We start from the raw sequence: 23,800 nt of genomic DNA, 5'->3' as shown, positions 1-23,800 counted from the left end.
AGGGATCATCTGGTTAACTGAGATCTAACTGAGCTTAGCAGCATGGATAAACAGCTATCACTGATTCCTTTACTTTTGATTCCTTCCTGAATAAGCTGAATGCACATTTATTTTTCTAACAGAGAGTACTGTTCATTTCATAAATTAGTATTTTCTAAGAGTGATATTCAGTATGAGATTTCGTGAGACTTGGATGACAAAGAATTTAATAGATGCCATGTTAAGTTATTTGTATCACTGATATATTCAGTAAATAAATGTATTTGTGATTCTTATATTTTGCTCTGTTTGTCTGCTTTAGTTCTGTCCTCCCTCCAAGGTCTAGCCTTTCCCTATAGTCTGTTTTTTTAAAAACATTTTCTTGGTAGTAAAACAGAATTGCAGTGCTGTTACTTACTTTGACAGCTTTGATTGAGGGCTGAGCCAAAATAACCTGGTTTGCAGAACTGGCAGTTTGCTCCATGGGTGTTGTGTAAACACTTGGTGCATTCCCCAGTGACCCTGTTACAGGACTCTGGGTCTGTCAAATCAATGTTGTTATTGCAGGGACATAGTGCACAGTCAAGCCCAGGGCTGCTGGCGTTTTTGTAGAACCCACTGGGACACTCGTCACACTGATTGCCTGTCAGAGGAAGGTAAAATTATTGCTGGCTGATGGGAATTCAGGTGAAACATGTAATTTCCAGTAATATTATTAAAATATTCAGACTGCCTGTTCAAATGCACATTTCCAATGGAAAATATCCACCTGTTAAAGGGTAATCCATTACCTGATCAGTTTAAATTACATCTTCCCTACTGAAATCTGATGGAAATACACCCTCCTCTTCCCAGGTTGTTTATATCAAGGAAGTCCTTTCAGCAAATAGGTGCCCCATCACACAACATCTCCAAACATATTTTTCCATCAAAGTCCATTCAATGGCAGTAGTCAGGGCTAGCCATATTTGCAGAGTTTTCCTTGGCTCTTCACTCCAACAGCAGCACTGGAATGTGGGGGGTACCCAGGAGTTCAGATGAACTCTGATGCTCTGTCCTTGCTTGCTGGCATTACAACTATTTCTGCATTTCATCTCAATGCCTGTCCTGATTTGGGTGCTATCTCTGGATCTCAGAAACCATTCTGGGCAGACTGGTGTTTCTGGAACCACATCCACTGGTTCATCCTCAGCCTAGGACTCTGCTGCTTCACCGTTCTCCTTAGCACCCAGAGCCTTTTTGAATCTCTGAGAAAGTGAGACCACTGATACAAAAGTGACCAAGAGTCTTGCTGGAGAGGAGCAGGAGCAATAAAGTCCAAAACTGAGGAGTGCAGTGATTTGTGAGGACAGAAGTCCCCTGGATAAGCAACAATATGAATCATTATGGCCCTACAGCACTTACTCAAGCAAACCCACTCTTGACTTATAAAGGAACCATCCTTAAGTAAAGATGGCAGCATTGGTTTAATTTTCAGCAGTGCTTCTCATTAAGCTTTGCTTCCATCACAGGAGATCTTTCTAATGCCCAAGGAAAGGGAAATATCTTCAGCTTTCCCTTCAGGAATTCAACCTAAGTGAACAAGATCTTAGGAAATGAGGAATCAGTTTGCTGCAAAAATATCTGCATTTGAGACAGCTGAGAGTAGAAACCCCATTTCTAAAGTGACCATTTGAACCATGAAGCAGTCACTATAAGGCATAATGTCAAAGAGTTTCCTCTATATGGAGAAAGACTTTCTCTGATTAGGAAATATTATCAGCTCTTTTTGATGCCATAATCATTCCCATTTGGGCTTGCAATGTCTCTTTTTCAGAGTTAACAAGCAATTGCTGTTCTCCCCACCTCGCCCTACCAGATTAATTAATGCCCCTGGAAAGGAGGAGTTTTCCAGAGAGTGACATCAGAATAATTAATTACTTCACTGTATCCTCATAAGCGAATCTCTTTTTAAGACACTAACTGCACAATTTCCATTCTTCCTAGTCAAAACTTATGCACATAATTTTAGTAATTTCTTAGTTGTTTTATTAGCATTACCTCATTGTCCTTTCTGAACACAACAGGTGGAAGATGATAATTTTTTTCTCTAATGTTCATTTTAGTAGTATAAAAACCAGTCCTTATTTTGCTTCATACCTGAATATCCCTCAAGGCAATTACAGACAAGCTGTGCAGACTGGGAGTCCTGGTAACAGGAACGTGCAAAATACCTCTTGCTTGTAGGTGCCCCTGGACACATACATGGGTGGCAGGGTTCTCCATCCAGAGGGTTTCCATAATAGCCATCCATGCACCTGCCAAAGCAGGACAAATTGTCAAGTGCTTCATGCAGGTGAATCAATTTATCTGTATATATTGAAATCAGTATTCCAGATCATTGTAATACCATCTCCATCAATTGGTAGAGATATATCAAGCTTCAAAGGTGTTCTAAAATGGAAAATCAGAGCTGCATTCTCAAAATCTGAAGCAAAATGAAAAAGACATAGGTTTTCCTTTCAAGAAATGTTTATGAAGACTTTTACCTACTCTGGAACAATTTTAATCTAAATTATTATGATATGACATAATATACATGCTCTGCAGAGACAGCTAAAAGCTGCCATATAAAAATTCTGTATATTTACCTACCAGCACATATATTAATCTATTTCCATATAGACACACACACAGAGTGGTTGGCATGACAATAAAAAGTGCTGGCACAGGCAAAAAAAGCAATGATTCCTTAAGAGTACTCAGACAATACTGCATATTTTAGGTGCAACATATGCATTGAGCCATGCTCTGTCTGACTTTACCTGGGGTAATGGATCTTTCAAGGTGCTGGTGGCTATGCTGTTTCCCAAACTGGTGAGGGCTTTTGGGGCCCCCTGAGGGCTCAGCCACCCTGTTCACCACCACTGCCTCTGCATCTCAACCCCCATAGTCCTGCAGCTGCAGCAACCCAGAGGCTTCTAAGCATCCTCAGTCTTTGATCTGCTTTGCTATGGCAAATGGGAACACAGTTCTCCATATGTATACAGGCAAGGCCAAAAGACTTGGCTATCTGATTATCCTCCCCCTGAAGTCTGGAGATCCTGAAAAGCCACAGGGCAGAAAGTGTTTCAATATCCCATTTGTAATCTGTTTGCCATCTACAAGTAGAACAGCCAAAGACTGTATTGTCTAAAAGCACTGCAGTAAAAGCTCAATAGGTTTCATGAGGAAATCCTCTTAAAATGAATGGCAACGTACAGTCCAGCCAAACCAAATTAACAAACTTAATTTCTATGTCCATGTTGAACTGCAATGCTGCTGCCAGTGTACAAAATAAAAAAGAGGAGCAGTGTTCTGAATGGAACTGGAACAAGTCAATGAAGTCATTTGCTGGTGATATGGAATTAATATGACTAGCAAAGAGGGCACATTTACTTAAACTCCTTGTAGTGGCAGGCATTAAAATGACTATTCAGCACAATATTCAACCTCTTGGTTAGCCTCAGGCTGAATCTTAAATTTGAAAGCTGGCAATTGGGAACCTGGCAGGAGTGAGTTTATCCCACACACAGTGCTTTGTACATGTCTCCAAGCACATGGTGCCATGGCACCTATGTCTCAAATGCCTTCTTGCAGGTAGCCTGCTGCAATGCTGGGTGCATGCCCTGCCTGCAATCCACCCACAGGCATCATATGCACATTTCCACATGCATTTGCCAAAGAAATAGGTACCTGACATTCAGCAGGCCCAGTTTTATCCTGGTTTAGGTACGTGTTTCCTGTTAAGGTCATTGATGCATTTGTAGGCCCCCAGCTACAGAGGCATTTTGGAGACTGTCGCTGGTGGGGTTTTTGGGGTCCCTTTGGGATCCCTGAGACTGCTTCTGCAGCCCTCAGTGACGGAGCAAGTTCCCAAGCCTTGCCCAAATAGAATTTGGCATAAGGCGAGCTCTCAGACCAGCGGGGTGAAGAGACTGGAATATGTAGAAAGGCACAAATCTATAGTTTATTCTATGAAGGCATCCAATCTAGCATATACAACAGTTAAGGTTTTACAGGGGTTTTTAGATCTTTTGAGGCTTTTGCAGTTTGCACCAATTACCAAGGGAATTCTACATTCTAACCAATCCCCGAGGGATTTTACATTCAAAGCTAGCCTATGGATACTAAAAAAAAAATGAACCACTAATATTGAAGATAGATAAGAGGGTCTACCAAGGAGGGGAAGCTGCATTCCTTTTTGTATTCATCATTTAACAAGCCATTTCTTATCTTTAAGCTATGGTTTTCCAAGGGGCTTGTTCTGAGGATGCAGAGGGACTTTCTTCTTTATGAAGCAGAAAATTCTGCTCCCTCCCCCAGTGTCTGGTGGAGCTGTGCAGCACTGCCCATGAACTGACCTTTCACAGTGGCTTCCAGCAGTAAACGCGCGGCAGTCGCGGCACTCTCCGGTCAGAGGGTCACAAAGCTCCGCGTGGCCATTACAAAGGCAAGGCCGGCAGTGGGGAAACCCAAAGTATCCGGGCAGGCAGCGGCTGCAGCGCTGGCCATCCACGTCCCGGCGGCAGGAGCACTGTCCTGTCACCTGGTCACACAGCGTGCTCAGCGAGCCTTGTGGGTGGCACTCGCATGCTGGAAAACACCCAAAGCAAAGCTGTGTCCTTACAGCATTCCTGCCAACCCATCTCATCGCTGACACTGCTCAAAGGCAGCACGGATGGAAAATCTGTTATTCATGGAAGCACTTTTTTATATTGCTTTACACATGATCTGGGATTCAAAGGGGTATGCTAGTGATAGTGGTAGTGGTGCTGGCTACAAGGCACTCACCATAGCAGCCATGGAAGCCAAAGCCATAGCTGCCTGCAGAGCAAGTGTCACAGCAGCGTCCCACGACGTTGGCTTTGCACTGACACTGGCCCCCCAGTTTACTACAGCTGGCATTCAGCGACCCTTGGGGATTGCACTTGCATGCTGGCAAGGGGAAAGAAAATCAAAACAGGTTGTTAAGGAGTTTTACTGCTTTCATCAGCTTGCAGGTTTCACACTTTAAAATAGGTAGGAAAGAGCTTGATTATTCTTCTCAGGGATTCATTAACATGGTGATGGCCATAATTTAGACCATTTGATAGTGTGGCATCAATGGTGATGGTATATCAGGCACCAGCACAAGCCTTGGTGTTGCAGTTGCCACATTCAAGGCACTGCCTTCAGCACATATTTGGGGTAGGACAGAAAGGGAGTAGCAAAGTGTAGATCCAAATAGAGACATCCTGAAGTCTAGGAAGGTTTGCTATAAATTTGCATCTAGCTGGAGCACTGCAAGTTGAATTTAGTCTGCATCTGTGTACTGTTTGTTTCCTTCTGGACACCCTGGACTAACTTGTTGCATGAAGGTGCTCAACACAGAGGATGTTTGCCCAGGATGCTCTGCAAAGCACCAGAAAACCAAAGTGGCACATTTCACTGGGAGAATCTCGTCCCTTTAGGAATCAGGCCAATGCAGAGTTAGCACAGCCTGAATCTAAATGAAGCGTTCACTGGCTGCACAGCTGTGATCTCATTATCTGATATTAGAGTGAGGCATCAATCCTTCCAAAAATCATCCAAGCAGATGCTATCACTTTGGAGGCATTGTTACTAGTCAATGCCTAGCCTTCTTCCCTGAAAGAAGCTGGCCACCAAAGTTGTCCAGAAAGGCCCCTTCTGTTAGTGGATGTGCAGAAAAGTTCAATTTCCCATTTCTCTAGGCCAAATACCTAGGAAATACCTGAGCTACTGAGCCTAGCTAATATTTCCGTGCTGGGTCCAGAAGGCTGCCTAGGAATTTCAAACCCCACCTGCCACTGCCTTCTTGCTGGAATACCATCAAGGTTTTCTTGATCAATCTCTTCCAGTACACCAATTTATGTACCATCACATCTGGAATCTTACCAAGGCATTCAGCTGGCCTACAGCATCTAGAGACAGGGCTTAGAAACTTCTCTGTCATTTAGCAGCAGCCAGAAAAGTAGGACAGTTACTGCTTTGGCCATATGGTAAAGGCATCTGATTCAAATGCTTTTCAGAAGACACAAAATCACTGCCATGGTCCCTGTCATGCTGCTCCATGACATCATGCTCCAAGCCCATCAGGAGTAATGAACTCTGAGATTCATGCCACCAAGAGGTGTTTGCAGCTCATGCAGGGTTCAGCGGGATACACCCTGCGCATCCACGGATATCACATGCTGAGCAGCTTCACTTCTACATCACTGCAGGCTGAGAGCTCTACAGCCAACATATCCTACAGACTCAAGGGAAAACCAGCAACAGCCCAAAGGAGCTGCCTGTGCAGGCTGGTCCTTACCGACGGCGCCGTTGTGAATTCGGGCTGACAAGCTCACTATGAGCCGTGTGCACGCTTCTGGCAGGATGTGAGGCCCAACTTCGGATGCAATTTCAATACAGTGATACTTCTGGTACTCATCTAAATCCTTTTCACTGCATAAGTTCTCCACTGAGCCGATTCTGGGAATAAGTCCAAGCTTTGTCGTTAAGAGAGAAAAGAAAATATTTTTGCTTAGATATATTGAAAACCAGAATTTCCCACATTCTCTTAACGTGCTTTCCATTGCAACAGCAGAGGACTGGAGCACTGGATTTCTAAATCTGCAGTTGTGCCATTCTGTCATCTAAATTCACATTTATTCTGAAGGTCTAAACATTCCCTGAGTTCTTCAAATAAGAGAGACTGTGTTTAAAAAATAAAATTATAATAAAACCTCTGATACATGCTCATAACTGGTCTTGTTGTGCTGTGTTAGTGACTCCAAGAGCAGTGTCTGGCCAAAATTTTTACTGGTATTATTGTGATAGAGAAAAATCAGCTGAAATTTCTATGTCCAAGTATAGCCAGCCCTTCACAGGTCCAGTTCGATAAGAATAATCAGAGAAAATATTTTTCTCAAGAGAAGGACCCAAAACTAACACCCATTTCTTGACTTGATGGAAACTTGGAAAATATCTAGACCTGATTCCCAGGAAGTACATGACTAATTTTACTTTTCCAATATAATCTTTAAAAATATCTGTGATCCCGACAAATTAGAGATATTTTTAAAAACCCTAAGTGGTGAGGAGCTGCACAAATTTATATCCATAGCCACAGCATCTTATCAGTACATATATGTGGACTGTGTTCACAATCAATGAGCAACAGGTTGCAACTTGTTGCAACGTATGCAACAAGTATGACTTGTATTGCATCATGAAAATTTAACCAGATACAATTCTGCCCTTCCGCACAAAAATATGCAAATAGTGCCAATGGAGATAAACAGAAGCTGAATTTCTATTAAAACACACTATAAATTATTTTAAAATACTTCTAATAAGTCTGTAAAAAAACCACTGTGTATAAATACAACCTCAAGGGACTTGTGACAGAACTACTCACTGAGTCAATCAAGATGAATGATTTTGCCTTTTTGTCAGAGGCAGAGAGCTGAGAAAAATACACATCCATAAAATATTCTGTTCCCGGCTCCAGGCAGACTGGAGTTTGCAGAATTGCAATCCTGTTTAGCAGAAATGAAGCACAGTTATAGCCAGGAGTTAGGACAAGGCAAGTTTACTGGATGTTGTGAGCTCTCCCTTCCCTCTGTGCCTGCAAACTGAAGCCTGGCAGTCCAGAGCAAGCCCTGCTGCTGTGAGGAGCACACCCAGCCCCATGCTTGCAGACTTTGGGAAAGCTGCAGGACTTCTGCCAGATGATTCACCAAATCTAAACCTAGGGACATAAAACTGAAAATGGCAGGTTTTACTGCTTCTAGCAATGGGGGTTGCAACTCACTGTTCATATTCATCCTTTCCTGTCCCTATTTGATCAAGACATTGGTCACATCCTCTTAGCTTCTCTCTATTTTTACACAGGTCCAAGCTGAAAAGTTGGTTTTGAAAACAGACTAGGACATTGACTTTAAGTCACTATTTCCTCTCTATACTGAAGCAGCTGCAGTTGGATCTTCACCAGAGCAACCAACCCCAGCTAGATCCCCGGCTGCTCTCTTGGGTTTGGCAAACCTTTGCCAGATTAAGGACTGGGGCATCAGACTTCCTTAGAGTCCAAGTAGTATTGTGGTGTGCCAGCAACAGAAAAGGCCACACATGTGTTTCTGATATTCCCACTCTCCCACATATGTGCTGCTCTGAAGTGCTTCAGTAAATGATTTGTACACAGATCCACAGGCAAAAGGACAGCAACAGTCAGACCTCTTTGTAGCTGGGAGAGTCAACTCATGTGGCTCCTGTGAGAGGACCTTGTTTTTGCAGTGTTGACCTGACAAGATACCAGCAGGCTGGATGGCAACACTTGCAAGCCAGTCTTCCAAGAGCTATAAACAAAAGACAAAAATTATGGCTATATTTTGTATCTGAAAAACCTGCTTTCTCTTTGCAAGTGTTAATGAAAGCCATCTGAATGATTGGAAACTGGAGTGACAAAACAGATTTTCTCTTTATTCTTTACAGCACTGAAAAACAATGTTATTTGTGAAAAATTCATTGTATTTGCAATGGCTAATGAAAAGCAGAGACGGAAATAGGACCTCAGCTGGTTCAAATGGAAACAGCTCTGTTAGAGTCATTGGAGTTGTTTCTTTTCTTAGCACAGTGTTATTCTGGAGATACCCTTCATTACCTGCCTTCTCACACATTTAATAAGACATAATAAACATAAAAGACTTTGTAACAAATGTATTTAAAACCCAGCTCTTCAATCTCCAGACAGAAAAAGCCACCTCAAAGCAGCATATTGAAAAACTGTTCCCATGTTTTAAGACACTGGGAGATTGTTTTGCCTCAAAGTGACAGTCAGAGAACAGAATACAACAGACAGCAGGAAAATTTTGAGTTGTGGTACTATCCCAGAGAATTTCTAAAGAGTAAGGAGTATACAAAAGCTGGTACCAATAAAATATTTGCTTGTGTTTTTGAAGACATGGGTGAGGACCTGAGTTACCAGATTTGGCTTACCAGATTTCCCTAGACATGTCATCATCCTTGAGAAATCTCCTCCAGGCAAAAAATAGTAATTTGGCTATTTTCCTACAATTTTCACACATCTTGGAGTCCAGTTGGCACAACTGGGAAGCAGGATGCCTGCAGAAGACCTGGATAAATATCTATGCTGATCACTCCCGTCTGTGCACATTTTACTGCCTGAAAAATCCCAGCTAAGAATACAAGATGCTTGTCTAAAAGGAATTGCATTTTCCATGTGTTTAATTTTTAAGTAAAAGTCCAGTCCAAGTAAAGGAGCCAAAAGAGAAACGGTCAGAAAACACATTCAGTGTTGATTTTTCATATTTGAGTGGAAAGGAGTAAGGGGGTCAGTGGAGGACATATTACTTGGTTGGTAAGGCAACTTGCTACCGGGTGAAAAGCAAAGTAATTTTAATTTTAGATATAAAGAATAGGACAAGTTGCTCATCCTATTATTCACAAAACAGACCCTGCACCTATCACAACATCACAAGACACACAAGACATCACAAGTACCTCAGGCTCATAACGAACTGTGATATCAAAGTCCATAGCAAAGGGAACATTGTTGATAACAAATCTCAGCCCAGCTCCACTGGGAAGGCGGGCGAAGCCGTGTCCTGTCCATGTGACAGCCCGGCCAGCGCTGGGCTGCCGGAACACCACCCCTGAATCCCAGTCCTGCCCAAACTGCATCGCACCCTGCAAAGACACAGCGACATTTCCGACAACACACGGAGTCAAATCACAAAAAACCCCCCTAAACTCTGAAAAAAGAAAGGAAATATTTTTGACACCTTGTTTACTTATTTTAGCCATCAGTATCATTTTCTGTACAAGCTCGAGATTGACAATCTAAGAACTCTCCCAAAAGTAGGATATTTGTGGTCACATGTAAAAGAAAAGCTTCCTATAAACTTGCAGCAATAGCAGTGAGAGGACTGGAATAATCCACTCACCTCTGAATATTTGGCATCTCCAAACATTCACATTGCAAACTTTAAACAGAGTAAGCCTGATTTCATACATGGCTGGACCATTCCATTATAAGCTGGATACATAAATATCAATCCTTACAATGGCTGCATATAAGTGCAGCCATCCTAATGTCTTGATAAACTTGTTGGAAATGTCTCGCAACCAAAAAAAAAAAATTTACCTCTCGTAAAGACTTTTCCAAAAATTCATGGAACTTGGGTCTACAAAGGCACTGGACAGAGCAGAGCAAGCCTGTCAGTGTGAATAATAAAATGTCCAACCCAACTGTGTAACAAAAAATTAATTTGTGTCAGGAATGTAATATCTAAGACTGTGAATCTCATGTGCTCAGGTATTTCCTTGCCCTTTGTAACAAAATAAAAATTTATTATTTGGTGTAAACTTCAGTAACTACTCAAGTACTAATTTACCTGTTCCAGGCCAGATTTTCTTACAGCTCGTTTCTTGTTCCTAATTAACACAATCTTTCCATTTTCAATCATGAACTCATAGCCTTTCTTCTGGAAGTAGATGTCACACCATGGAAGAGTGCTTGGCTGAACCTATGAAGAAATAAAACAGGAGCAGCACTGTCTCAACAATATTGAAGGGTACTAAGCAAGTAAATGAAAATCCACATTCTTAAAACAAGATCTATTCTCGCTGGGAGAAACTTTAAACTGTGGCCCAGCAGCTGCTGGAAACCTTCTTCCCTCACTCCCTTACAATTAACTTGCACTTTCCCCTCATAAGCTATGTCCCAGACATCTGTTTTCCATTTAATTATTGGACTGTAGGATGATTACTGATTGTGATTATAGCTAAATATTTGTGGATGTGACCTGCAAATAAACATTTTTGTATTATTCCTTATCTATAGTTTCTGTACAACATGCCAGACAAAAAATGTTAGCAAAAGCATGGACAGAGGAAGGGATGCATCCCAGGCTTGCACTCAGCATGGGGAACAACTACCCCCATGTTTAAAGGGGAAAAAAATAATTAATTTTTCTAAAAACATTACAGATGGATGCCAAATTCTTGAGGAAATTAGGCTACAATCAATGCCTTTATATAAGCAGGAATTAGTCCAATGGACCAGAAAGTAATTTGATTCTTCCCTTGTTGGAGATTCCCAGAAATAAAACATTTCATGAGAGCTATTGGCAACTCAAATACTTTCCTCTAATTTAAATAATTAAATTAATTTCTCTAATTCATGCGAGACCAGCCTGCACTTGAGAAGCAGCAAGGGCAGCTTTGCAGGTCATACACACTGGAGAGACTGTCCTTTTTTAACAGCCCCAGTTGTGGAATAGTCATGTCCATAAAAAAAACAAGACAAACCAACGATGGTTAAGGGACTTGCTTTGCATTTTCCTGCTAAAGAGCTGCTCCCCAAGCAAAGCCTCTCCTCCTCAGCCTCAGCTCCCATGTCACCACTGCAATGATCCCCTCTCAGGACAGCACCTAAAAAGCCAAATACCTACCAAGGGTGCAGAGCCAGGAAGGGGCTTTGCATGCTCAGCTTCATAAATATAATAATCCAGGGGTAGAAAGAAGTATCCTGGAGCTGGCTCGTTGCACTGGCGGCCCACGATGTTGGGCAGACACTCACACTGACCGTCCTCCAGTGAGCACCTACGGGAGAAGATGGTAAAGGGACAACATCAGCATGGCCCAGCTGGGTCCTCACAGCACGAGGACAGACCCACCCTCATTCCACCTTTGCTTAATTTCCCCATTGCTGGATTACCTCCATTACTAAACTTCTTCCTATCACCCACCTCCTTTGTTTCCGATGCTCAATTTTTTGAATGCTACTTTTCCATGACCTCAGAGTCCACGACCTGCTTTGTCTTTGTCTGTTCTGCACCTGAAGTTCCATCCTTTTGTTTCCTGAGCATCTGTTACTGTCTATTCCTGTATCATTTCTTTTATCTTCTTCTATAAGAATCACTGTATCACAATTCTTAATAATCTGTCACCCATAATTCTGGAGGCAGGACATGAGGTCAGAAGGGCCTTTGATGTGATATGGAATGTTTCCATAAACTTACACATGTATTTAACTCACAAGGAGCTGCTCAACAGCATGGGACTGTGTGCTCCTCTGTCTGAAGTATAACAGCAGTAGTGGAGATCCCTGCCCAACAGATTTTTGGAGGACCCCAACTGAAATTAACTTTGCTTCTAAAATTATACATTTTAAATAGGAGCCAGAAAAAAAAATCTAGCATTTAAGGTAGATGTAGGAAGCTAAGTTAAAAATGTCACCTCTAACTCACTTCTGATTTCTAATAATATTAGGGCCTCTGGTTCTCTCAAGACATATGTTTTATATTTCGTATTAAACACATCTTGTCTCAGCCTGATTCAAGGTTGGTTTCAAAGGAAATAGGTAAATTCCCTTACCATAAATAAATTTCCAAGAGCTCCACCCAGCTTTACACTGTTTGTATATGATGAAATTCCATCTAAATTCTATTTTCTTATCTGTACTGTGACTGTATTGACCTAACAAAAAAATCTAGCCTAAGGGTTTATAAAAATTAAAACCAGGAAAGAACTTGAAGATCTTTAACTTACAAGTTATTCTGGGATCCACCAATATCACAGTCACATGGAGAACAGCCGTATAAGCTGTTACCAAGACCCCAGTATCCTGCCTGGTATAAAAAGAAAGGTTCTTTTATGGCAAATATTTAAGTATGCAAAGCAAAACAAAACTTGTTCTGCTGGATGAACAATACTCCAGAGCACTACCGTGTTTGGCCATGGGAGATTGCTTCTCTTGCTGGATAGCAGGGGTGCTCAGCCCCTGCAAGAGTCAGATATTTACCCACTTGTATAAGCAAATTGCTCTGTAAACAGCAAAGATGGATCAAGGACATAATTTTGCATTTCCTTTTCTTCCTGGGAGTGCTCCTCCCCCTGCAGTTTGCTTGCACAAATATTTGGGAGCAGTGAAAGAGAAGCAGACATGTCAATGCAAAATGGGAGCATACATCTATAAAATTATTTTGAATTTTAATTAATTGTTTACTTTTCTGGAAATGAAAAGGTGTGAGGCGGGTGAGGAGACTTCCAAAACCACATGCAGAAGTGAAACCAGAAACTGAGTACGTACAAGGCATTTTTCACAGCGTTGCCCTGTGGTGAACCTCTGGCAGAGGCACTGTCCCGTGGCAGGATCACAGATGGAGAAGGGCAAACTGCCCAAGGGATGGCAGTTGCAGGCTGCAGGGACAGAAAAGTGCAGTTACCTCTTCAGGCCCCAGTGATGGCAGCAGGACTGGCATTTATGTTAGATGTGGCATCAGCACGACAGGCAGTCTCCATCCTCCACACAGTCTGCAGATGAAAATGCCCTGGCACCCTCCAGCCCTCAGACTGCCCTTGGACAATTTCTTTGGTGGGTCCCTCTCTGGGGCGAGCAGAGGCACAGGCAGGAGGCCCCTGCAGTGTTTGCCAAGTGCTGTGTGCTGATCTGCACTGCAGTCCTGGTGTGTGTGGCTGAGCAGCTGGTGTGGGCATAACGTGCTCACAAACCCACAGTGCACCTGGGCAGGGGTGGGATGGGTTTTCACCAAGCCTTTCTCAGAGGAATGCTTGGCTGGAAGTTCTTTTGGCAAGGCAGCAGCTCCTGTCATCTCAATACCCCTTTTCAATTAAGTTGCATATTTAATAGCCCTTCTATTAACAATAGTCTGATGTGTTATATTATACTACACATTCTGAAAGTGATTTTGCATTGTTTCAGCTTTGGATGCTTCACCAGAAACCTTGAATTTTAGTTGACATTAAATTACAGTAGGCAACTTTGTGACTCAAGCAGAGCATTAGCGTGTGGATCTGTGCATGCAACTACCTCCATGCCTTAAAATTGCTTTGGAAAGGAGACTAGAAGAGGTGGATTACATACGCCGGCAGCCCAGGGGGTCGCTGCTGCTCAGCCCGTAGTAGTTTGCCCTGCACTTGTCGCAGCGAGCGCCCTCCACGTTGTCCTTGCACGGGCACCGGCCCGCGACCGTCCCCAGCGCGGCGTCCGTGCGGCTCTCGCACACGGCCCCGGGCAAGGTCCCCTCTGGGTCACAGCTGCATGCTACAGTCAGGGCCAGAGAGACACACGAACAAAGCACATGGAGATGCAAGCGTGAAAATGCAATTATAGAACTGCTGGTAATCTGCCCTTAGCTCCTTAAGGACTTTTCATGCCAATCAATTGCTGCAATTAAATAACACTCAGGGCATTTTCTCCATGCTATTTTAATAATGAATTTAGATCTTCTTTCAGAAGACCTTTCATGTCTGAAAGATTATTTATCTTGCATATGGCAGATACTTAGCAAAACTTATTTACTCCTCCCATCATTTTGGAGCCTTTTCTGTAATTGCTGAAGGTCACAGAAGCAACATCACTACTGCTATTCATATTTATATTGACCTCGTTCAAGAAAAATGATAACTCTTCTGGATTTCTAAGCTCTATTTAGCAAGGAGTTGGAATATGCAGCTCTTTTTACAATGCTGGTTGGAGGATACTGTCATGCAGCTACTTAGTAAGGAAGTTTGGATGCCATAGGTTTGGTAACATTTTTACAACCACGGGGACATTTAAGCGTGGGGATGGCCATAGGGCTCAGAGCAAAGGGAACCAGAACAGCCCTGTTTTGAGTCATTCTTACAGAAGTTACAGAGGGAAGCTTACGGAGGCACGCCTGAGGATCTGAGATGACTTTGCGTGGATCCTGGTAAAAGGAGGGTTTGCACTTGTCACAGTGCTGGCCGGTGGTGTTGTCCTGACAGTCCTCACAAACGCCACCGCTGACCCCGTCGCTGGCCTGGTACACAGCCATGTCAAAGTGACATCTGCTGGAGTGGCTGTTGCAGTTACAACCTGAAACCAGAACAAGCAGTGGGGTATTTCACACCATGGAAATATTGTGGTCTGGCCACACTGCTGTCTACACTTAACACAGGGTTACTGGTTACTTGTATGATTTCAGTGCCCAGCAAGATTATTCCCAGGCCTTGTGTGTTACAGCTGGGGGGAAAAAATTGGAGTCTTTGGACAGAACTTTATCCTAAACTTGGAAATGCAGGTGAGTATGCATGATATGCAGTGGGGAATATTTCTCTGCTAAAGCAATCTCTAGCTGAACATTTTTTGCAGACCCTAACACATTATTCTTGTGTATACTACATTACCCATTATTGTGGAAATAAATAATTTAGCCTTGTCTAAAGTGTTTCACTCATACGAAAACCACTGTGCAAACCGATTAATGATCTTTTTTGCATTAGCTGCTTTTCCCCCTCTTTATTGTTTTTTTTCTCTGTATGAAGAATAAGAACATGAAACAGCTCTTCCTCTTGTAGAATAACACAGCACCTATGGATGCAGGAATCTGTTTTTCTGTATGAGGCATGAAAAAGTCTCCCTCCCAGAAACCTGGCCATCCCATTATGGCTTAGACTACGATTATGCCACACCCACTCCTGGCTATTAGAAAGGAAAATATCATGTTTGAGTTACGTTTGCAAGCATTATCTTGTGTCCCTTCAGCTGGCCTCCAGGGAGCATCATTGTAGAAATCTTTACATCTTTCACAAGACAAACCTTCAGTGTTATGTTGGCAGATACATCTCCCATGGACCTGTAATGTGGTGAGAGGGAGAGGGAGAGGGAGAGGGAGAGGGAGAGGGAGAGGGAGAGGGAGAGGGAGAGGGAGAGGGAAAGGAGAGATTTTTGCTTAAAGTATGTCAGCAAGATCAGGAAAATTTGAAGCTCTTTGGCTCCCTCAGCTGACATAATTTTCAATTATTTGAGTAAGAGGTCTGGAGAATACATGCAGACATTAACCAAATAGTTCTAAAGCCACTGAGCAACATTTAGAAAAAAATTACTTATAGAGATATCAAAGGAGACTTCAACATTTTAGATTATCTTTCTCACTACATATCTTCGTATTGAGATACATATTTTCCAGGAGAAAAAGCTCCTGTTCCTAGAAGGAAGTAACTTGCAATCACATTCCAGGAATTTTTAATAATCCATTTTTCATGGGTTTGCTTTGCATTATCAACTATTCTTTGTGCCAATGCCTCCTCTCCTGCTGCAGAGCCTCCAGGCCCAGCTGGAATGTGGAATGCACCCAACAAGTGGCCATTCAAGTCTGCACATGCCATAGGCTACTTACTGCATTACATTTGCGCCATTACAGCTCTGGAATTTTGCTGCTATTATCAACAGTTCTTGTCCCAGTTGCTTTTTAAACACCACGGTGGTGCCAACAAAGACAGTTTCTGTGCATTCCAACCCAGGGTTTTAAAGGAAGAGTCTGTATTGAAACATTTAACAACTAGCAGTTGCAAATGGTCATTCCAAAAGCTATCAGATCTTCCTTCTGCTCCCTCCCTCCATCTCTTCCTACTCACAAAATCCCAAAATACCCTTTTTGGAGACTGCATTAAAGACGCACCATCCCAGACTGATGGAAAACATCTCCCCGTAAGTTCTGCATGGAATCACACTGGCTGGCATGGCCATTGCAAAAGCAGCTGCCCCGCACAACTATCTCATAGATGGCATAGTAGTACTTCTCAAGGGGATCACTGTGCCTCCTCCCAAGCAGAGCATCTCCGAGGGTGTGGAGTTTAGTAAAATTGATCCTTAGGTTTGTCAGTGTAATGAGATCTGGAAGGAAAGAAGAGAGATCAGGAGTCCGAATTCAGTTTAAAATTAACAGTATGAAATCTTCACTTTGAATCGGTCATCCAAGAATTTTTCCATAGTGAAGAAATAATGGAAATTATTCACTATTGGCCAAGACCAGTAATGCCTACAGTGGCAGTGCAGGGACCCACTCCTGGCACACAGCTGCATAAGTGTTAGCATCCTAGTTGGGATGGCTCTGCATTTTCCCAGCCACTGTCTTTACGGGTTCATGTGTACCTCTGGGGCTGCTCTCAAAGAGCAGTGTGGATTGGGCCTGAATCCAGAGGGAAAGACAGTTTAGCTTCGTGGATGTGCTCTGCAGAGCTTTGCTGTTTGTCCCCAGGGCTAGAGAACAAGACTGGCCCATTTCATTTATTAATACAATGTCTTCCCTAAGATCTCTAGGTACCTAGTTTTCAATATTGTTGACTTACACCAGCTGAGCTGTTGACCTTTTCAATGTACAAAACAAACAATACCAGCAAAGTGTCTCTGGACAAAATACATAGTGTCCATACCTTGGATATATGGCACATATGGATTTTCTATTTCAAAGCTGGGATCCAAAGCTTTTAAAACAACCTGCAAAACAAATCAATAAAGCTCTAGAGATGGGATGAGCAGCCACCTAAGGGATCAGAGGACAGGGCTCTGCTTTTTTGCAGACACAGACCAGAGACCTTCAGTTCCACAAATGATTTGAACTCACACAAACAGACACTTAACAGTACCTCGCCTTCAGTGGAGGGCTCGATGTCTGAATATCTTGAATCACAAACAACATCTCCAACACTTTTTGCTGGACCAGAAGAGATGTTGGGGAAAGAAGCTGCACAATCCTGTGCAAAATATCTAAACACTTTCCAGGTCTGACCAAAATCAGTAGAGCGCTCAACCAGCATTGCTGCAGGCCGAAATGTCTGCAAGAAACATTTCAAGAATTCTCTAAGCAGGCATTAATAAGACACCTCAGGGGTTGCTATATTGATATTCCTCTTTGGAGGATGCTAAAATTTTGTATTTGAGAGCTTATAGTCTTGTTACAGGTACTGTGCTGGTTACAGGGGTCTCTGAAAAAGCTCATTAGAACATCTCTCTAGCAAAAGAGAAAGGTAATATTTCATATAGATATGTGATTTCTTTATATAAGGAAGTTTACCCTAACAATAAAGGAATCTTGTACAAAAAAAAATTTGTGATCTTCTGGATCATAATAGATACACATGAACTGAATTAAATTGAAAGAGTAGCTGCAGTTCAGATATGTCCTACATTTTTAGAGTTTAATTTTGCAAAGTATTTTGTCAGCTTTAATACTTGGACTTAGAGAAAATAGGACCAGAAGGCACATGAATAGGAAGCAGTTCAGTCTATCCTCCTCCCCTAAGGCAGTATCAACTATAATTTAACCATACTTGACAGGTGTTTATCTAACCTGTTCTTACAAACCTCTAAAGATGGAGCTTTCATTGCCTCTCTAAGCAATTTATTCCTGTGGTTAAGTAATTAGTGTATAACATTACATAAAAGCTCTAGTAAAAGATGTACCTTAAAGGTCAGGATAAGATGGCTGAATTGGAATAAAGTTTCTAGGTCCAATCTAATGCTGACATGGTCAATGCCTGAAAAGAGAATGAAAATGAAGTGCACAATGTGTAAATTGAAGGGGTTGCTGAGACAGTTTTCCCATGGAAGATTTAAAGATGCCTTTTCCAGCAGAGCAGCTAGACCCTTTAGGGCATCCCCTCTGCACCTAAACTCATGCAGCTGGACTGCTCTCTCTGGGGTAATACGATGTGCTGCCTTTCTGGCACTGTCACCAGCAATGCTGCATGTCACTGACACTGCAGGAGGTGGCTGAAGGTCCTGCTCAGATAATTCAGATTGTAAATGATGGTCATCGTACGGTTCTGGGTTTGTGTGTTTCTATATCCAGTTGAGTTTATTTTTTTAAATCCATTCAACTAATTTACTTATTGCTAGGAAAGAAAAAGAGAATTAATAAAATGAGGTGTTTTCTTCATGCTAAACAGAACTGTTAAACCCTTCTATACTTCCAGATGTGAAATTTGTCATGGGCAGAGTTACTGCACCAGGCATCTTCCAAAACTGCAACAAATATGGAAAAATACTCCAGAAGTCATACATTCTCTGTAGAGAGTTCCAGGAGCTCAGCTGATATCCCCACTGTTCACGTCTGCATGCACCATTCAGGAGTCCTGCTGACCAGGCTGTGCATGAGACTTCCTCCCAGAGGAAAGATAGGGAGAACAAGCAAAACTCTCACAGTTGGCCCACAGCTTTATTGGCAGTGGTGTCCAAAGCCAGTGACAGATCCTTGTTAAACTCCCTGAAAAAACAAGGCTTATGGATTTTCAGTCGGATACTCAAAATAGAGGTAACATATTATCTTATTTTTCTATGCCTCAATTTCCAACCAGTCAAATGTTTTTCAGACAATCACTGTATGTCAAATAAGACAGAGTAAATGCTATTCCTCCTAGCATGTCTTCCCAGAGAAGCTGTAAGGGTACTATCTTCATCAATTCTGGGATCACACACATCCTCAGCAAGTTGCAGAGGACACCAAGCCTAGTGGTGCTGTTGACACATGTGAAGGATCAGTGACCATCCAGAGGGACCTGGAAAAACTCAAGATGTGGGCCCATGTGAGTCTGATGAGATTTGTCAAGGCCAAGTGCAAGGTGCTGCACCTGGGTTAGGACAACCCCCAGCATCAATATGAGCTGAGGGATGAACGGATCCAGAACAGCCCTGCAGAAAAGGAGCTTGGGAATATCAGAATAAGGGAGCTGATAGCCAGACTTTATTTATTTTTTCCTAAACTATTAGTGCTTTAAAAATACTTGTTTTTAAATGGGTATTTGTATTTTACACACTGTCTTTACATCACACCTGTAGTTAAATGTGTATTTTGCCCCAAATGAAAATTCTCTGACAGGGCAGACACCCAATGGAATATATGGCTTTCATGTATAACCCAGCATTGCCACAGGTCCTCTGGTCAGCTCTTGGAGGTGCTGAGTTTAAAACTTGTCCATAGAAAAACAGAAATCTGAAATCTTATCTTGCTACACACAAATGGGTTTAAATCACTCAGCATTACCTAATCAAAGAACAGATGCAGGTTTTTTTTCATCTCTTCATGAAGGCAACTTTGTGAAAGCCAATTACATAAAGAAATCTCACAGTAACATTTTGCAGTAGTATTTTCTCTAAGGAATTTACCGTTTTCTGACTGCCACCACTTCTTTTTCCTTTCGGGCTCAAATGTTGTGATAACATTTTCGACCATGTGACTGTTTTGCTGGGTATAGGGATTATATGGGTATCTGGAATCACAGAGAAAGCACTTCTCTTCAGCCTAGAAAACAAAATGAGCAGAATAAAAGCTTAATTTGTATTTTTCACTAAAAATTAGATGGATGTACATATATTTATGCCATTGTAATGCTTGAACTTATCTTGTTGCCTTGGATGCCGGTGATTTTTAATCACTCAGGCTTTTAATATACGAGCCCAAGACAACCATCATATGCACAAAGCATGCACATTGTAAGTGTTGGTCATGGTCTTCTCGAGGTACTATATAAAAATTACACTTTTTCAGTTATGGAGAAGGGATCTCAGTAAGACCAGATACAAGGTAAGTATTTGATTTGGGATGACACCACTACCCTGACTATTGTCAGTGTCTTCTGAAGCATAAGGAAACTGCAAAAGTTTAAACCCAATGCAAAGGAGGAAAATCAGGATATCAGTAGCATACAAAAGTCTTGTTTGAAATGTTACAAGCAGAAGATGAAGATAGTAATGATGAACCAGTATCTCAGTTCTGAATGAGAGGCTTTGATAGTGAGGGTAAGGGGTTCCTGTTTAAGGTCATAGAATGCAGATTGAGCAGCAGCCCAAGGAGAGGTGACAAGGCTAACATGCTGAGCTGGGACATGGCCTGTGCTGAGACATGTGGAGAACCTGACCAGCCACTACAGCCAGCAGAGTCCCAGGGAAGTGTTCTCCAGACGGAGCTAAGGAGGAGGCATGAGTTCAGTGCTCATGGCTGGGATGCTGGAAATGGCCCAGAAGGAGATGGGTGGAGAGGCACCCCACTTGGCACACTTAGGATCCACAGAGAAGAATTGGGAATGGTTTTAACATCTTTGCATTATGAAATCACCTGGGAATTATTTGCATTTAAAAAAATGAAGATATATAGATTTACAGGTAAGGTATAATTACTGTATTTTAAACATAGTAATTAGGTATTATATTCAGTCATTCTATGCTACACTTGACAAGTATATGAATGCACGTTTTAGAAGATGAGAGAGAAATTAAAAAAATACTCTGTCATCTCATTTCACAAAGCTCTGATAAGGAGACCTCAGATTGTTGAAGCAGTTGGAAATGCACACTCGCACTCTGATTTACATAGACATACAATATGACACTGAGGCAATTTATGTTTAAGGTTGCTCCATAAAAACCTGCTCCAAAGGACAAGCATGTGCATGTCCATATATGGCAGATCAGATTTGCCTCTGAATTGTGCAACTTTATACTCTCCTCAACACTGAGTGCCCCGTCTTTTCCTTTCAAAACATGAGTAAGTAGTAAACTCTATCATTGAGCTAGAACCCATTTAACCTACATTTTAAAAACAATAAGACATATTAAAAACTAAAAATTATTTGTAGTGCTGCTTTCCGAACACAAAGCAGTTGAATTCTATTTTTTCCCCATCTGAATCCCAGCTAAATCCTGGATCTTGGTAGCTTGCCTCATCGACTAATACCCATTTTCATGTGTAAGGTTTGCTCTTATGAAGCCTGACACAGGTCATCAGGAGGGGAGCTGGGAGAGGAAGAACTTTGGTTTACAGGATGCAAGATGTAAAACTTCCTTGTCTGCCTCCAACAAAGAATTCAAAATGTGCTGGTGAGAAAGCAAATTGAAAGTGAAGTGGGACTCTGATGCATTGTAGGTGACAATACTTTTAAGGCAAGCTGATTCAACAGAACACATTGCCAGAACATCCCTCTCTCAAGCTTTGCAAAGTGGCAGTTTGTAGCTTTCACCCTCTTCAGGAGATAGCCACTAGGGGTCAAAATATGTTGAAACAGCATTAAATCACAGGGATTATTGCTGTTCCTTTTCATGAGTCTGTATTTACATAATTCAAAGGGTGAGTACAGGAAAGTGAAAATATTAATTTTTTAACGCTTTTTGATCTCCTCCTAAAAAGCAAGAATAAAAGGCAATCATCCAGCTTTAGGGACAGAAAGATGAGTCAGGCTATTTCAGCAAAGGAAAGAGATATTTACATTTCGTGGAAAATTGTGGATACGATGTGCAACTTGGAGCAGTGCTCGGTTCCATGTCCATACTTTACTCTGCAAATGTGTCACAACATCAAGCTAGAAAGTCATAAACTGCAATTTTTAAAATTTGCTTATAAATTTAGCTGTATTTTAACTTCCTGTGTTATTTAGAGTCAATGTTTCTATTTGTGACAATTTATTAGCTCAGTGGGGCCAACTCCTCCAGGATGTACAACATGGGAATCCTTATTTCTGCACACCTTCCATGTACCCAGTAGTTCCCCTTCATCACTGTAGCCAGGGAGTGAGAGGCATCCCTCTGATCAGCCACATTTTGGATCTGCTGACCCACCCACACGGCCAAAGCCTGGACCACAGCATTAGTTCTTCCCTTTTCAGAGGCAGCTTTCTGCTTTCAGCAACACTGGCCTCATTTCAGGTAAAAAGAGAGGCGAGCTTATGGTGTGAATCTCTTAACAAGCTGCCTCAGATCTCAACACCATACAGACATGTCCCCTGGAGAAGGTCCTGCAGCCTGTGGGACCCCACTCCCCCTGCACTCACACACACAGACCGCGGGCTTCACCTCTGGGGGCTGAGTGGGAAGAGGACTTGCAGAGCAGAGCTCCGTCAGAAATCCCTGTGCTCAATCCCTGTGCACCTCAGGGGTGTTTCTCACCCTTGAGAAGATGCACATTGCTGTGGAGGCTGTTTGCTGCCAAACCCTCCATATGTGCTGCAGTGAGGCACAGCCTCCCACCAGACTTAGTGTCACACTGTCTGATAATTATTCAGATAACTCCCACAGGAACTTCCTAGTGTGGGCAAATTCCCTACAGAGATGAGAATATGGTTAGTAGGAAGAGTTCCATTTATTAAAAAAGAAAGAGCAAACCAACCTCTAGGTAGCCTATAATGCAGTACTTCTGAGGGCTGTTCATCCCACAGGTTGACGAGGCTGTCAGTTGCTTGCTGCGGCCCTGGAGAAGGTCCCCAAGGGCTGGGTGGCAGGACCCAGCATCACAGTCATGCTGTGCATGCTGGGGTCTCATCAGCACTGGGCATGAAAAACAAGAGCAAAGAAAGATTAAATTGTTTTGTATATATAGCAGTATTCTCCAGACAAAATCAGTTAACTCCCAACACAAGCAATTCAATTATCCTTTGCCTGTACCACTTTTGTCCTTAGTTACAAGTTTTTTAAAGAACTTCAGTAATGAACACACCTGCTGCAAGATAATAATAAATATATATATTGCAAATCTATGCTAAAACTTAATTTTTCAGCACATTACTTTTGAGTAAAAATGTCAATCTGCCATGAGCAATAACTTATGCTTCTCACCCTGAAAAACCCATTGCCAGCAATCCTACAAAAGAAGAGTGGGCATTTCAATTGACTCTGTGAACAGAGACAGATTTGAATTAATTGCACTTATTTCTGTTGATTTCCAAGTTATAATGGTGGAAGTGAGATCAGGATTGACATCAGGGGTCCCTTAGATTTTCTTTTAATTTGCAATGAATCCCTAGTCCAGTGTCAGAACCCTCTCAGACCCCATAGAGTGGTCATTAATAAATAGAGTAATTCTGAATTCTCTGAATAATTGCAGGACATCTTGTTTGTTTTGCCTAAAAACAGCTTTCAGTATCTTCCCCATTATATTAAGACATCCCTTACAGGGCTTTTCCTTTTAAACAAGTTCTGTCCTGAAACTCTGAAAAGGAATGGGTACCTTGGAGGCTATATCCATTCAGCTTTAACTTGGCTCAA

The 23,800-nt window shown here is 42.1% G+C and overlaps 1 protein-coding gene across 2 annotated transcripts in view; it reads right to left on the bottom strand.

The window, feature by feature from the left end:
- Positions 1-23,800, bottom strand: part of LAMB4 (laminin subunit beta 4) — a 39,626-nt gene that overhangs the window by 15,303 nt on the left and 523 nt on the right. For both annotated transcript variants that reach the window (XM_088165805.1, XM_088165806.1), the window contains exons 2-22: positions 22,926-23,083; positions 19,934-20,069; positions 18,233-18,306; positions 17,416-17,604; positions 17,203-17,266; positions 16,449-16,663; positions 15,503-15,623; positions 14,675-14,863; positions 13,889-14,068; positions 13,094-13,203; positions 12,553-12,632; positions 11,454-11,604; positions 10,395-10,526; positions 9,502-9,687; positions 8,215-8,336; positions 7,400-7,520; positions 6,311-6,488; positions 4,792-4,935; positions 4,362-4,593; positions 2,119-2,276; positions 398-622 (exon numbers count right to left, since the gene is read on the bottom strand). In XM_088165805.1, coding sequence (XP_088021931.1) covers positions 398-622; positions 2,119-2,276; positions 4,362-4,593; positions 4,792-4,935; positions 6,311-6,488; positions 7,400-7,520; positions 8,215-8,336; positions 9,502-9,687; positions 10,395-10,526; positions 11,454-11,604; positions 12,553-12,632; positions 13,094-13,203; positions 13,889-14,068; positions 14,675-14,863; positions 15,503-15,623; positions 16,449-16,663; positions 17,203-17,266; positions 17,416-17,604; positions 18,233-18,306; positions 19,934-20,069; positions 22,926-23,083 — 3,165 coding nt within the window. The remainder of the gene's footprint in view (positions 1-397; positions 623-2,118; positions 2,277-4,361; positions 4,594-4,791; positions 4,936-6,310; positions 6,489-7,399; positions 7,521-8,214; positions 8,337-9,501; positions 9,688-10,394; positions 10,527-11,453; positions 11,605-12,552; positions 12,633-13,093; positions 13,204-13,888; positions 14,069-14,674; positions 14,864-15,502; positions 15,624-16,448; positions 16,664-17,202; positions 17,267-17,415; positions 17,605-18,232; positions 18,307-19,933; positions 20,070-22,925; positions 23,084-23,800) is intronic.

The sequence above is a fragment of the Sturnus vulgaris genome, chromosome 5 (genome assembly GCF_052056855.1).
Source record: "Sturnus vulgaris isolate bStuVul1 chromosome 5, bStuVul1.hap1, whole genome shotgun sequence".
Classification (NCBI taxonomy): Eukaryota; Metazoa; Chordata; class Aves; order Passeriformes; family Sturnidae; genus Sturnus; species Sturnus vulgaris.
The sequence above is the reverse complement of the archived record's forward strand: the minus strand, read 5'-3'. Positions and strand labels throughout refer to the sequence as shown.